The following is a 15,838-nucleotide window of genomic DNA, read 5'->3' as shown; positions in this document are numbered from 1 at the left end:
CTTCCTGTATGGGTTCTTTGATTCTATTGCATAGTAAAGTTTTGGTGGGTAGCAGCTGCTTTCTGGTGATATTAAACTTGGGGCAGGTGTGAAATATCACAGTTATCTTAACTAATGCATTCTTCTTCTTTAGTTTCACTTTGAATGTCATTTTCCTGAGTAAGTGATCTCTATAACTATTAAACGTGCAATAGTGCTGAAATAAGAAACCAAAATTCAATGACAAATGCTTCGACTCAAAGTCTTTTTCAATGCCTTCAAAATCTAAATAAAAATGTGAAGACATTGAAAACATTTTGTGATCTAATGTTGGTTTATTTTTGTATTTCTTATTTAATTCCAAGTAAGTGGTAATTAAATCAATGTAAATTGAAGCATTTTGCATTGAAATGTCTTTGGCACCACTATATATTTATTTTTTCTCTATATAGAGTTCACAATTTAGTATCATTTGGTGCATTTCTCCCACTCAGCCATCATATACAGGTTACTGAAAAGAGCTTTGAATTTAAAAGTGTAAAAAGTTGTCAGGATGTCAGGATAACATTTACAGGTACGTTATTTAAAGAGCTACTCTACTTAATTACATAAATACTTAATTACATAAGTGGACACATAAGTGTCTGCTGGCGCGACATTTAGAAATTTGTTATTAACATTTGTCAAAATAAAAAAGGACTTGGTCAAGGGATTTTTTTCTTGAATAATAGCGCAACAGTATAATAATAGTATACTACCTATATTTTCATTATAAATGTTCATAGCCAATTTTACAACACTTACACTTACACTTCACTTACAACAACATCTCACCTGAAAGACAGAGCACAAGGAGGTTAAGTGACTTGCTTAGGGTCACACAATGAGGCAGTGGCTGAGCTGGGATTTGAATTGGGGACCTCTAGGTTACAAGCCTGTGTCTTTAACCACTGGACCACACAACCTCCTATATCCTAATGGTCAATAACCATGGACAAGGTTTTCCCAAATTATAATAATTATTTGTAAATAGAATGTGAAACAAAACTGAAATAGTGTCTCTGATACAATAACACAGGCACTGCAGTTAATGTAAAAGACAAAAATAATAAAAAATAAAAAAATAAGTTTTATTTTTGTCTTTTCTAAAAAAAAAGTAAAATTTTAGAATTGTGCCAGGATGAAAATTCCTTAACACGGATACATTAACAGATAAAATATGATTTCTCATACGTGCTTTATTATTGTTTGTGTCTTCTACTTTTTTTTTATATTTCTGTATTTCTGCTGCGGTCAATGCAATTAGAAACAAAACCCTCTGTTTCAAAATCCTTCATACAATCACCAACAGTTACTCAAATGCCCAGCCACTTTTTTTATGATGGCCAGCTTGTTTTGGCGCGGATCTTAGCTGTCTGTCAGAGCCAAAGACTAAAACCTATTTACACTGAGGCAGGGCTCGATCTCAGTCTGGAATGTTCTTTCTAACAAAATTAGAGTGACCAAGCCTATCACAGATACTCTACCATAGTGTAAGACACTTTAACAAGCATGATTAAAAATGGAGAATGTAAAATTAACAAATTCTGTAGTCTGCAATGTACAATATGCAAATGCATGGTGTCGTGTGATCCGAGACCTACAGTTTGTGTGCTGTCTGGGAGTTGTATGCAGCTGTTCATCAACAAATATGTTAGGCAATGTTTCCAGTAAACCACCAAGAACATGACTAGCACGTTGGATACAAACTGCAGAAATGTACAACTTATTGTGGCAAGCAGCAGACATGCTACAGTGGCCAAATAACAAAAAACATTGACGACCCGACAGGACACACCTGCTTCTACTCTGACAATGAGTGTGGAGCTATGCGTTGCAGGCTTCTGAGACTATCCTCCGATTTCTTGGTCAGACAGTCAAAACTCTGCCCCAACTTCAGGAAAAGTCAACAAACCCAAGGTACAGTAAGTGAACTATAAGTTATAATTTATTCTGGTTTGTTGAACTACCTTGTTTTTTACAAAAATTCTATTGTGCCAGCAGTATGAGCATTTAGGCTCTTGCTAAGTCTGTTCTGAATTGGCTGAGGCAAGTGAGGCAAGCAATTAATTATTCAGAAAAAGGTTGAAGTACTGTAAGTACGGAGGGGTTTAGTAGGGACATGATTACTGGAGAAACACTACTTTAGCAGAATAACCCCTAATAGGGCACTACACTGATGCTACAGGGTAGCTGTCATTTCAGGAACATGTATCTGGTATAAGACACACAAATATAAAGATATTACCATGCATCACTCATGCTTTACTGCCCTTGTATTAGATCAAAGAGAACAACCGGACAAGTCCAATCTCAGTAAACAGTTCAGTTTTATATCGTCTCTTGTGTCTCTGGAAAGCACCTTTCAGCTGTATAACAAATTAAAGTTACAGAAATGCTGCCAGAAAGGCCAAGGGATTGTGTATAAATTATTGGGAACATTGTATTGAAAAAAAGGCAAATAATGAAGGAATGAAACAGAGACTAACAGAAGTAGATTGGAGTAAAATAGAGAAAACATCTACAGAGAAAGGGTGGCTATTTTTAAAAAATGTAATACTAGGAGGTGCAAAACAAATACATCCCAAAAGTAGACAAATCAAAAACAAAAACAAAATAGTTTAATAGATCAATTAAAAAATAATATTCAGAGAAAAAAAGCACTTTACAGAGCTTTAAAAGAGATCAAGAACAAAATACAAAGAATACTTGAAGCTACAAGTGCAAGCCAAAAAGGAAGTCAGAAAAGCCAAGAGAGAGATAGAAATGAACATTGCCAAGGGGTCTAAACCAACTCCAAAAAGTTTTTCCCAATATTATAACAGCAAAAGAACACTCAAGTAAGAAGTAAAATGTCTAATACAAATGGCAACATCATAGATGAAGAGAGAAAATAGCAAATATATTAAATGATTACTTTTTCACAAGTTTTTACTAAGGAGGATACAGTCAACATGCCCCCCCATGTCGACCTGTTTCTATCCAGTTTTAAATAACGTTAGCATAACAGAGGCAGAAGTGTTAGAAGGACTAGGAGCTCTTAAAATAAACAAATACCCTGGGCCAGATGAGATCCTCCCAATAGTACTCAAACAAATGAAAGAATTTATATACAAACCGCTAACTAAGATCATGCAACAGTTTCTTGAGACAGACTGGAGAATTGCAAATGTAATACCGAGACACAAAAGGTAAACAAAACCAAAACAGGTAACTACAGACCAATAAGCCTGACTTCTATTATATGTAAACTATAATAAAATCGAAAATGGAAGATTACCCGTATGGTAACAGTATCCTGGGAGACGGTCAGCATGGTTTTAGGAAAGGGAGATTGTGTCTAACTAACCTGCTTGATTTTTTTTGAGGATGCAACATTGACAATGGATAATTGCAAAGCATGTGACATGGTTTATTTAAATTTCCAGAAAGCTTTTGACAAAGTCAGACATAAAAGATTCATTCTCAAGCAGAACGCAGTAGGAATTCAAGGAAATGCATGCTCATGGATTAGGGAGTGGTTAACATGTAGAAAACAGAAAGTACCGATTAGAGGAGAAACCTCCAAATGGAGCGAGGTAACCAGTGGAGTACCACAGGGATCAGCATTAGGTCCTCTGCTCTTCCTAATCTACATTAACGACTTAGATTCTGGTATAGTAAGCAAACTTGTTAAATTTGCAGAGGACATAAAAATAGAAGTGGTGGTAAACACCGTTGCAGCATCAAATGTAATTCAAAATGATCTAGACAGTATTGAGAACTGGGCAGACACATGGCAAATGACATTTAACAGAGAAAAATGTAAGGTACTGCATGCAGACAATAAAAAATATCCATTATAAATACCATATGGGAGTGTGGCAAAGTGGTACATGATCTGCAGGTGAACAGGTGTAGTAATCCAATTGAAACAAACAGACAAAGTATGGGTGAAATGGTTTGTTTATTAATTTGTAATCTAGATGGTCTGATGACCAAGCAGAAAATAATAATGACCTGGCAATACACAGTGTGTATTGCACAGTGATTATAAAGGGTTGCAGTCCCGCAAATAACTCGCTATAAAGCACCCACAATGTACAAACACGGTCACCAGTCCAATAGTGTGTGCTGTAGTGCTCGTGGTGCAAATACAATTAATCGTGAATGATACACAGTGCAGTGTTGTCCGTTTTGTGCCGGCCCCTGGCAACAGCTCCGGATCGTGTTAGCCATCTAACAATGACAACAAGCAAACAGTTAGACTCGACAAAACAAACAAAACACTCACAATACAATACGATATGATACGGGTCCTTCCTTGGAAGAGACGAACAGACAAGACAAAACAAATCAAACAAGCACCATGCCATGCCATGCCCCGCCCCGAGTGACTGAAACTTGCATCTATATATACTGTTGTGCCGGGATTCAATTACTAATTAATTATTCATTCAAATCCCAGCACGTGAACTAATTTGTGCAATCCCCGTGCTCACATACTATTATATACTTTAAATGCATGTGAAGTGATTATGCAATCCCCCGTGCCTAAATGCAATTATATATTTTAAATCACTGGTGATACACAGACCCATTTATATCATGTGCAGCAATATCTATACACCAACATTAACACTTCACACACAACACAGAACACATAAATACACCCCGGGCACTTGGCCACAGGGAGATACTGAAATTGATGAAGGAATTTATGAAAAAGATCTAGGAGTTTATGTTGACTCAGAAATGTCTTCATCTAGACAATGTGGTGAAGCTATAAAAAAAGGCCAACAAGATGCTCGGATATATAGTGAAAAGTGTTGAATTTAAGTCAAGGGAAGTAATGTTAAAACTTTACAATGCATTAGTAAGACCTCATCTAGAATACTATGTTCAGTTCTGTGACCTCACTAAAAAATGGATATTGCTGCTCTAGAAAGAGTGCAAAGAAGAGAGACCAGAATTATTCTGGGTTGAAAGGGCATGTCATATGCAGAAAGGCTAAAAGAATTGAATATATTTTTTATTCAGTCTTGAACAAAGAAGGCTACACAGCGATCTGATTCAAGCATTCAAAATGCTAAAAGGTATTGACAATGTCAACCCAGGGGACTTTTTCTACCTGAAAAAAGAAATAAGGACCAGTGGTCACAAATGGAGATTAGATAAAGGGGCATTCAGAACAGAAAATAGGAGGCACCTTTTTACTGAGAATTGTGGGAGTCTGGAACCAACTACCCAGTATGTTATTGAAGCTGACACCCTGGGATCCTTCAAGAAGCTGCTTGATGAGATTCTGGGCTCAATAAGCTACTAACAACCAAACGAGCAAGATGGGCCGAATGGCCTCCTCTCATTTCTAACCTTTCTTATATTCTTACAGTCAGTACACTTTGGCAGACCTTGTATGTTATTTTGTTTAAAATCTTGTATTTTTATCAATGTCCTTAGTTATCAATGTACATGCACAGCATTCTATTCTCATGAACTGATAGTTCTATTAAAGGCCCATGCTGGCTTGTATGAATAATCAATAAAAACCATACCAACTTTAATTGTTAAAATTTCCAAATGAAGTCAATCACTCAGAAGATATGTAATGCATTGAAGAAAAGCATAAGGGACAGACACTGTAGAATATTGAAAACAAAATCATTATCTTGACACAGTGTATCCATTCATAATACAGTTATTTATCACTGGGCAAACAAATTTTTAAAGGATAAGCAGCTTCAAATGTATTTTCTTTTATTTCTTACTTCACCATACCCTTGTATGATGTTTACAATAATTCACAGTTCAGTTTCTCTAATATTCAATTTACATTTTCTCTATGTCTGCATCCATGTGGCTTGTAAAATCCTAGCTGCTTCTGAGTAGTTCCCGATTCCAAAGAAATTACATGGTGTGGTGACCTTTAAACTGTAATAATAATAATGATGTATGCAAACTAAACAGGTTTCAATGACAGAATATTAAACACTTTGACTGGTATGTTCATAGAAGATGCTAATCAAATGTACATTTAATGCCTAAATGCTGACCTGGAACAACACTAAAAATGTAAGTAAAAAAGATGATTTAGTATATAGACTACTATACACTAGGTGTAGAATGACTGCTAATTTGAGTCAAATACTTGCGGTAAAAATAATTGAATAGTTTGACTTTGCATGTTTTAAATTGTTAGTAGTGTTATCCATGCAAATAAGTGTATGTATAATGGAGAAGGACATCACCTAACAACACTGCAGGCGTTACACAGTCTGTTTTAAATTTGCTTCCTTTCTTGAGCAATAAAAACGTTAGATTTGTTTTCACCAAAGGTCACCGAGGTCTGCCCAAGGGTTCCCCGCTCTCTCTGTCTCGCTGTGAAACTCTCTTTGTTTCGCCTGATTCCTGGTCCTGGATCAGAGCTTCCGCACTCTCGGCGCGTCTAAGTGGGCAGAGCTGAGGAAATAACAGAGCGTTAATTTATAGGGCTAACAATCTCCCAAGACGCGCCTCTCAGCCATTCAGAGAGGGGGAAAGTCCACACACCCACTTTCCCACCTCCCCGTGTCACTGCCATGACTCACAGGCAGTTGTTGGACAACTGCCGCCCTCTTCCTGCAGCCCGTGAACACACCAGCAGAGTCAGCACAGATCTCTCCCTGTTACAGTACAAACATTTCCAAAAGATGAATATGTATTTATTTATTTTTATTTTGTAATTACATACATACTTTTGACTCATTAATAAAGCTTTGTGGATAGAGCCCTATCTGTTCACTGGTTTCACAAAACATAAAATGATACTACATGGAAAATGCTGTGAAATAAAAGCAATGTTTAACAATTAATGGTAAATAATAAAAATGTGTTTTTTTATTGATACAAAAAAATGAGGTTATCACCAAATGCATACAAGGACATGGATAAAACTATAACCTTGACCACAATTACAACTAAAATAAATTGAATAAATCACTCTTCTTCATGGAAACCATACAGGAATTGTTTAAGTAGAATCCCAGATACATGTTCAAATATTACAGAATCTATCATGAACTGGCTGCAGAAAAGTCTTTTATAGCAAAAGTTTTGCTTTTGTGGATGTGTTTAAAAAAGTTACAAGAAATACAATTATTTATTTAATCTTTTTTTTTTTTTTTTTTTTTTTAACCAAAACTCAAAAAATGCAAATTCAAAAGTATTCATACCCTGACAAGGAAAATTTAATTAATAGCTAGTTGAGGCACAATTAGCAATAATAACCTATTTTAAACAATTAGGATATTTGTCAATGAGCTTTTGACTTGATTCATGAACCATTCCAGAACCTTGATTTTATTTGTCTTTTTACGATTCTGAAGCAGATTTTGATGTGTGCTTTGGATCGTTGTTGTGTTGGAACGTCCAGTTGCGCTTTAAAACAGGTTTTGTAGTGGACGGTTTCAGATGGTTGGCCAATATCTTTTGGTAGTCTATGGAATCCATTTTACCATGTAGTGGAACTAAATTTCCTGTACCATTAGAGGAAAAACAGCCCCATAGAAGGATATTACCACCTCCATGCTTGACAATAGGTATGGTGTTTTTTTTTTTTTTTTACATCTCACCAGACCTTCTCCAAACATAACGACTATAAGCATGACCAAATTGTTTGTTTGTTTAATCATTCCACAAAACCTTTGACCAGAACTCATATCTATTATTCAAATACCGTTTTGTAAACTTTAAGAGATTGTCCTTGTGACATTTTCCTAAGAGTGGCTTTTTCCTTGGCCTGCGACCATTGAGACCTTCACCATGCAATACTTGACCTGTGGTTGAAATGGAAACCCCAGTCCCACCTGCAGCCAATTCACTTTGAATATCTTTGGCAGTCACTCTTGGATTGTTATTAACCTTCCTCACAATTCTTTTACTTGTTCTTGGTGAAAGAACCTTCTTTCTTCCAGACCGTGGGAGTGTTGTGACAGTACCATGAGTCTTGTACTTCTTGATAATAGAAACAATAGTTGAAATTTTCTAGACTTTTCTAGAATTAGGTTCTGCATTATCATATTGAAATTTGTAGCACCTTGTAGACAATACTATCATAGCATCAAAGGGTATGAATACTTTTGAATTAGCATTGTTGAAGTTTTGCAAAAGAAAATGCTGAAATAAATAATTATAGACATCTACACCTTACAACTTTTTCATCTACAAAAGCAAATCTGTTGCTGCAAAAGATGTTTCCAAATTTCTTTGTTTTTGAGAAATTTCCATTGCGGTAAACGTTTGACTACAACTATATATATATATATATATATATATAGAGAGAGAGAGAGAGAGAGAGAGAGAGAGAGCGATCCTGGCCACCCCATGGGGCTGTTGCTGCCGGACTGAACTATTATGTGCTTTGTTGTTGTTGGTTCGTGTATGTGTTCACGGCATTAGGGCAGTGTAAGGGGAAGGGGGGGGGGGGGGTAGTGTGTGTATGGAGGGTGGGCAGGTGATTTGGGGACCTTAGAGTAATGTGTGGATGAGTGTGGGTTTATTGTTCAGGGGAATGTGTTTCATTGGGGGGACCCCCCTTCCCCCCGTTTTCGGGGTGATGGTACGATTAGGGGGGGTGCGGGTATAAGTAGCCGCCATTTTTTCTAATTAAGTTAGATCTACTCGGGAGATGGAGAAATAATCAAGATAGAGGGTGGTAGCTTTTATTTCTTATTTGTTTGTCCGTGGACTCGGCCGACATAGTCCTATATATATATATATATATATATATATATATATATATATATATATATATATATATATATATACACACACACACACACTTTTACATGAAAAGCATATGAGAATATATCCAAATGTAAGAAATGGCCGGTGTCCCGTTTTTGCATTTTGAAAAGGTGTAAAACAGTAAGACTGACTAGTAGGATATAGTCGGCAACTCAACATACCCATATATTCGTATGTAGGCTTACTTGTGTTAAGAAAAAGCCACATCTTGTCACTCTAATGTAGCACGTTTCACTTGCCACAAGGTCGGCAACTTTAGTTTCGCTTTTGAATTAATTAATAGTAGGAACAGGAGCCAAGGGTGAATCCAATCTACAGATCACTCCGCCGCCAGAACCAAGTGTTACAAAAAATATTTTGAAGATTGTTTCCAGGCCCTCTCATCCTCCTTCATCAATCGTATTGTGTGTGTGTGTGTGAGAGAGAGAGAGAGAGAGAGAGAGAGAGAGAGAGAGAGAGAGAGATTGTGACGTCACTGGCTGTGACGTCACTGCCCGGGGTTTCCACACTCCAGTTCGGTTGAGTGTGGGCTCGACGGCGTCATGGCGGAGGCCGGCAGATAGGACTAGTAAATGAGCTCCATACTATCAACAACCTTTTGATTACAGAAAAAATTACTACAGAAAGGAAACCTAAAAACTCAGGCTGACTGATTGTTTTGAGTAAAGAATCGAGGGAGAGCTTGGCTCACAGAACAGATTCCAAACAGCCGAATCGAGAGAAGAAGCTCACAACGGGACCTGGCAAAGAAAATAATTTTGTTAAAAAAAAAAAAAAAAAAAAAAAGGACCGAAGACGCCGGACGGAGAGTCAGACAGACGACTCTTTGGAGGTACAAAAGCAAAGCGGGACAGAGGGAGCATTACCAAAAGAACAGCCGGTCTGATTTAAACCGGGGACACTACAATCTCAATCATTCGTAAACTGCGAAAGGAGTTACTTAACATTACTACACCACTAGAATATCACGGACGGGAGAATGAGGGTCTAAGTAGGAAACGCGTGATGTGTAAATATTTGGAGACTATCGGGAGGGATTAAAGTATCGAGAAAAAGAAAAGGCTGGCAGTTCAGGAAATAAATTAGCCCCCCAGAAAACAAGATATATAATGTAGTGTTTGTTTTTGTTTGTTTTTTTTTGCAAAGGGGAAACATTGAGGAATTTAATCCAAAAGAAAGGTTATTGTGGAAAGTGCTGCAATTCTTACTATTTATAAATAGCTAAAAACTAATTGTGTTCTTTTTAAGCGGTGTTTTTAAAACGAATACAAAAAACCTTAATTCCTCTGTGCAGCTCTTTCACGAGTACAGCGCGGTTTTTTTATTTTTTGTGGTTTTGCTGCGCAGCTCTTGACTCGCACAAGCGTGAGGAGAGGAGCCGCAGGCTGCCTGGAGGTTGGAGGCAGAGCCGCTCCAGCGGGGATCTTTGTTCAGGAGAGGCCGGCTGAAACTCAAGCACGCTGCAGGCCTCGAATCGGGGCCTTTGCGGTTTAAAAATACTATATTATATTTAAGATTCGGAGATGGAGGTTAGACTGGGCCTGAATTTTGTTACGCGTTTTGGGTTGTTTTAGGTCAGTTGGGTCTAGGTTGATGTGGATTGGTTTTATTTTGCCTCTTAATGTATTTCACTTTATTGGAATGTTTCTTAAAACTAGAATGGATGGGGAAAAATACAGAAGGAATATTATTATTGTGCACCAGAAGAGCGTGTTTGTAAAGAAAAGCCTTGCGTTTTCTTAGGGGGGCTAAGGACCAGTCTTGGGTCAGGGAGCCATGCTGGAGTTTATAAGGAAATAAGTGAAAGGAAGGACAAAGACTGCGGGGTGTGTGTTGGGGAATGCGCTGGTACTGTTTTTCTACTGCAATTGTTAAAGTTCAAACCCGAGAGACAATATTGTTTTTCAATAACGTTGTTAGTTGTAGTTGGAGACCACGATAAGTGTTGTAACCTACCCGAATATGTTTGCTTTAAAACAAAGATGTACATACAGGTATAAGATGGGTAATGCATTGGCGAAAGGCACAAGGGACATATAGTGTAAAAAAATTGAAAACAAAATCATCATCTTGACACCGTATATCCACAAGCTCAGTTGTGAAAGTGACACACATTTCAAAATAGGGCATCGCAAGAATGCACCTGACGTTTTGAGAAAGTAGTCATCACGTGTTGCTGTTAAAGACTCTCAAAATAACCTTAATTTGTTTGCTTTAGTGATTGAAAAACAGAAAAATGCTCTTAATTGGACAAGTGCACAACGTGTGTATTGACAGCTACAGTAATTGTATGTTCCAGTGAGTGCTGCTCAATAGAATGTAAACAAACTGTTGAGTTAGCAAACTACAGCTTTTTGTCTTATAAATAAACAAAAGTAGTTTGTCCTAGCAAATGTCCTCAATATATTAAATAAGTTGTAAAATTCTCTTTATAGATAATCTGATACTCCTGGAGGGTTGCTGAAAGGACAGAAAATCAGTGTCGTTTGCAGTGAACCGGACTTGCTTTTTAAACTTGTATTGCTTCTGACAAGGAAGATTTTTTAACACACAATTGTGGTAACTAAAATGGATGGACGCAGTGACCAGGAAAGTGTGAGCAACAGCAGTGGGGAATCAAGGTAAGACTTACATTTGTTCCTTCCGTTTAGTTTTAAAACTGAACTTTATGCATATTTAAGGTATGGGATGCTGCCTGTTTGGCATACCTGGTGGTCAGGTGGCTGTCAGGAAAAGCACTGCTATTATGGCCAGTCATGGGTTATAACCCTGCTCTGTAGAGACCCTGCTGTACTGTACTGTACAAGTTAGAGTTGAGATTTGTAGAAAACACATTTGTGCCCTGTTTTCAGTTCAGCATGCATCTCATTCAAATCTCAAACTTCTATCCATTTTCATAGAACCAATGCTCAACCCAGTTTTCCTTGCCAAGTCATGTTAAGTACAATGCTAGAGAAATGAGATTGTTGTAAGCTATCTGCCATGGACCAAATAATATTTTATTAACACTCACCCTTTTCAAATGAAAAGCTGTAGACATTAACAAAGAGAACAAAAAATATGAATATATCAAGCAAAATGTGTATGTTTTTGGCCAGACATTATAATTGGATTAAATTTGTTTTATGATGCACCTTTTGGTATTTGGACTGGAGTAGCCAGAAATGAAATTGCTATCATGTTGGGTATCTAGTTGATTGCTTGTTTGGCTATTGAGCTGAATGCTCTGGTTGGTTGTTTTTGTAAATGCTGGACACTCTGGATAAATCTCTGATAAACAGTACATTTTCAACACAACATTTTTTTATATTGCTATTTCAGCTGTTTGTTCTTGATAGAGGGGCACTTTTGTCTTCTATCCCAGTTTCATGTAAAATGTGATTGAACTAATTTGCTGTTTATTTGTAATATTCACCAAATGTATTGTGCAGATAAACTTTAAGGACTGATTTAAAATAAGTTATTCTTACTAATTTACCTATTCTACAGTCAATTGGTTGCCAGTATGAGTTAAACATATTCACATACCTGCACATCAAGTAGTTCATACCAGTGTGGTTTAGAATGATACCAGTGGCCTGTTTTGTTCCACAGCCTGTACACATAGCCAGCATTCTCCAAACCCCTATTTAACACTGAAGGATGAAATTATTTAATTTGTGACATGTTTTGTCTTTTTAGTTTTGCATGGTGTTTTTTTTTTTTTTTTTTTTTTTTTTTTGCAACAATGTATAAAAAGCTGTAACCTACAGTAAATGTTCAAGGACCAACATTATTTGTTATTTAAAACATAAGGATTACATAAATTTATTTGCCTTAACTAAGTGTTTATCTATTTTGTTAGTAGACGGGTAAAAATAAAGACATTGTAGGGACTGCAATGCATTCTCTTGATGTCATAACAGATCATATACCGTAAATGTCTGCATCATGCTTAATCTAAATATAAGTTTCTTTAGACTGGTACACACAAATAGTGTAATGCCCTTTTTTAAGTTTCCAATGTGGTGTTAAATGTTAAAGTATAAGTTCCTAAAATACAGTATTGATTGTTACAACTTCAAGTACAAGTAGTTGGTAGATTTAAATAGCCTAAACCTCAGTAAAAACAAAGGGTAACTTCAAAAGACATTTGTGCCATTTGAAATTAGACAGAAGGTGGGAGATGGGAGGAGAGCACTGAAATTGATGGTTTCAATACATTTGCCAATTGAAAGGAATAAGTGTTTGAAGTGTTCAGAAAGATGTAAATATGTAGCCTGCCTACTAAAAAGCTGTGTGATTGTCAATCAATTTTCAGCCATGTAGTTTGAAGCCATGCTGCAAGCACTGTTAATAAACAGTGTATTTGTATGTCCCTCATCATCAGTTTGTAAGAGCAATAGGATTTTAGATGGACTGGAGTATGAAGTTTTAATTAGTACAGTCCTATTAAATTACAGGGGATTGTGATGAGCAAGAGTGCATCTGTGCCTGAGTTTCTTTTTGCGATAGGTGTGCATTTTAGTTTGAGATCAGATCAGGTTTGTATGAGTTTGCAATTGCTTGACCAGATTACGGAGCAGGGTGCCAATTGAAAAAAACACTACAGTAAAATATAGATGGTAAGACTGGCAGATTAATGTATAAGTTGATTTTCTCCAGGTGAAACTGACTATGAATCTTGTTCTTTTAACATAAGTTGCTGTGGCAAGTGACTTATTTTTGCTGGCTGTGGTGAAAATGTACTTTGAAATTCTTACCATATTCAGTTTGTGATGCCGTTTATTTCAGACTGAAGCTTTATTTGATTTAGATCATATTGAACTGCTTGTGAACTTTTAGCATTGCAGATTTTCAGATCACTTGAAATTTACTTAGTTAACGTTGGTATAGTGGTTGCTTTTTAGTTACGTATGCTATACATTCAAAATGTCATCCTTTGGTGAAGACGTGTACAAAGCAGAATGTATTTACTATGTTATCTTCAGCTTATTCAATAGACAACTTTGTTGGAATGATCCTTGCAGCCAGTCTTGAGGTTATTAGGATCTAAGCCACAGTTGTCAGGGTTACCTACTTTTGCATGCCTTGTGCTCTCTGATTGATTGGGCTAAGAAAAGTTGTATCTAGGGACCCCTTGTCAGGTTGACACATGCATTTGTTATGAAATTTTGTTCTATATTCTGTCGTTGTGGCCTGTTTTTGCATGGTACAGAATGACACGTGGTGTTGTATGAATGCTTGAGTGGTATAGATTTAAAAGGCATGGTGTTCCTCATTTCAGTCACATACTTTACTAATCAAACTTTTGTATTAGGATGGATCCATTGCCAGACAAATATTTAGCTTGGCATTAGTCCAATAGTGATGTCTTATACTTTTCCTCAAATTAAATTTAGTTTAGGCATGTATATATAAAAAAGCAGGTGAGCATATGGTGTTGTGCCAGAGGTGAGCATTAGTCTGTAATAGTAGGCTGTCAATAATGCAGCAATCTGTTAGGCTATGTAGTTCTCTGAAGAATTGGTCACTATACAGGCTGTATTGCATTATCTGACGTTTGTGGGCTGTGTTTAATATAGAGGCACGTTTTCAGTCTTTCCCTGAGATATTGAAGAAAATATCTTGCGTTCTTTAAAGAATGTTAGTATTGATTATGAAGAATAGCTACAGATAAGGATGCCTTTTAAGTTTCTGCTATATGGAGAGTAGGCTACATTTATTAGACAGGTTTCAGACCATGTCTTGCAAACCACAATGCAACTAGCCTAGTGGTTGTAGAAGTGGTCTGTCGTCCCTAGCTATGTTACTGCATCTCTTACCACGACTGTAAATTCAGAATTGGAGCTGTCAGTACAGTATAAGATTTGATGACCATGACACATCAACAGTATGTCACAGATAAGAAATGGAAATGAACAGCGTTCCCTCTAAGGCTAAAATGCACACATTTTCCGCAGTAACTGGCAACAACCTTCGCACTCAGTTTACTAACTTTCGCAAGTTATCGTAAATATAAACCTCAATCGAGACTTCATCCTCTCAAGGTAAAATTATTTTGAGACCATTTTTACAAAGCATTAACATAAGCATATTTGTGTCTGTCTTGCAGCTGATTCTCTGATTTATCTCTGTAAAAATGCACGTCACATTAGTGCAGAGCTCGCTCAGGCCCCAGCGAATCTACAAGGTGGGCAAAGCAGCAGTCGCTGACGAGTCTGCCTATAGAGTGCTGCTCATGAACTTTACAGACTTTAACTCAAGGTATAATTGAATATTAAAATCAGTGAAGCACAATCTTGAGATGTATAAATACTCCGGTAAACATAAATAAAAATCGCAATACTCACACTTTGACGATTTTTGTTGTATTTCCCTTTTAAAAAAATGACCATTTCAAAAATGTAATCGGCACATTAGTTGAAAAAACACATTTAAGTATATAGTAATTGAAGAAGACATACCATGTCCATTTTTTATTTTTTTTTGCAAGTTTATTCATCATCTGACTTCACTCCATGTCTCTGCTGAACCTCAACATGGCTGCTGCACCAACGAAGAAAAAAAACAATGTTTCAGTAAGGCAGCTAAAAGAAATGATTATTTATATGAGGATAGTGCGATAGTATTCTTAAAGTTTTGCTGTCACGAGTTGGCGGGGGGGTTGCGAGCAGTGGGCCGAGGATACAGATAATAATTGGGCACACTAAATTGGGGAGTAAACTGGGGTAAAAATTGGAGCCGACTAAATTTATTAAAAAAAAAAGTTTTGCTGTAATTCGTGTGATAAAACATATTCTAATTGTTGACTTACAGTATGTGGAATAACTTATTGTGATCATACAGAAAGAAATGCAGGCAGATATATTTATTTATTTTTCCCAGAATCTAATACTCCTGTGGCAGGATGACGTGTGTGGTGACATCAGACCAGGAAGTAATTGCAGCACAACACAGTAGACTGGGTTTTAAACTGAGCCGCTATGGTGCTCAGCTTTTTATAAAAAAAAAAAACAAGTAAAAGGGGTTTGGGGACCCCAAAACACTCACTTAGCTAGACTATGTATTTGTGCCT

At 36.8% G+C, this 15,838-nt stretch overlaps 1 protein-coding gene across 2 annotated transcripts in view; it reads left to right on the top strand.

The window, feature by feature from the left end:
* Positions 1-9,285: 9,285 nt before the first annotated feature.
* LOC121302858 (chromodomain-helicase-DNA-binding protein 1-like) overlaps positions 9,286-15,838 on the top strand; it is a 29,773-nt gene continuing 23,220 nt past the window's right edge. For both annotated transcript variants that reach the window (XM_041233158.1, XM_041233150.1), the window contains exons 1-2: positions 9,286-9,613; positions 11,217-11,402. In XM_041233158.1, coding sequence (XP_041089092.1) covers positions 11,350-11,402 — 53 coding nt within the window. In that variant the 5' untranslated portion in view covers positions 9,286-9,613; positions 11,217-11,349. The remainder of the gene's footprint in view (positions 9,614-11,216; positions 11,403-15,838) is intronic.

The sequence above is a fragment of the Polyodon spathula genome, chromosome 2 (assembly GCF_017654505.1).
Source record: "Polyodon spathula isolate WHYD16114869_AA chromosome 2, ASM1765450v1, whole genome shotgun sequence".
NCBI lineage: Eukaryota > Metazoa > Chordata > Actinopteri > Acipenseriformes > Polyodontidae > Polyodon > Polyodon spathula.
This window is presented reverse-complemented; position numbering and strand designations above follow the sequence as displayed.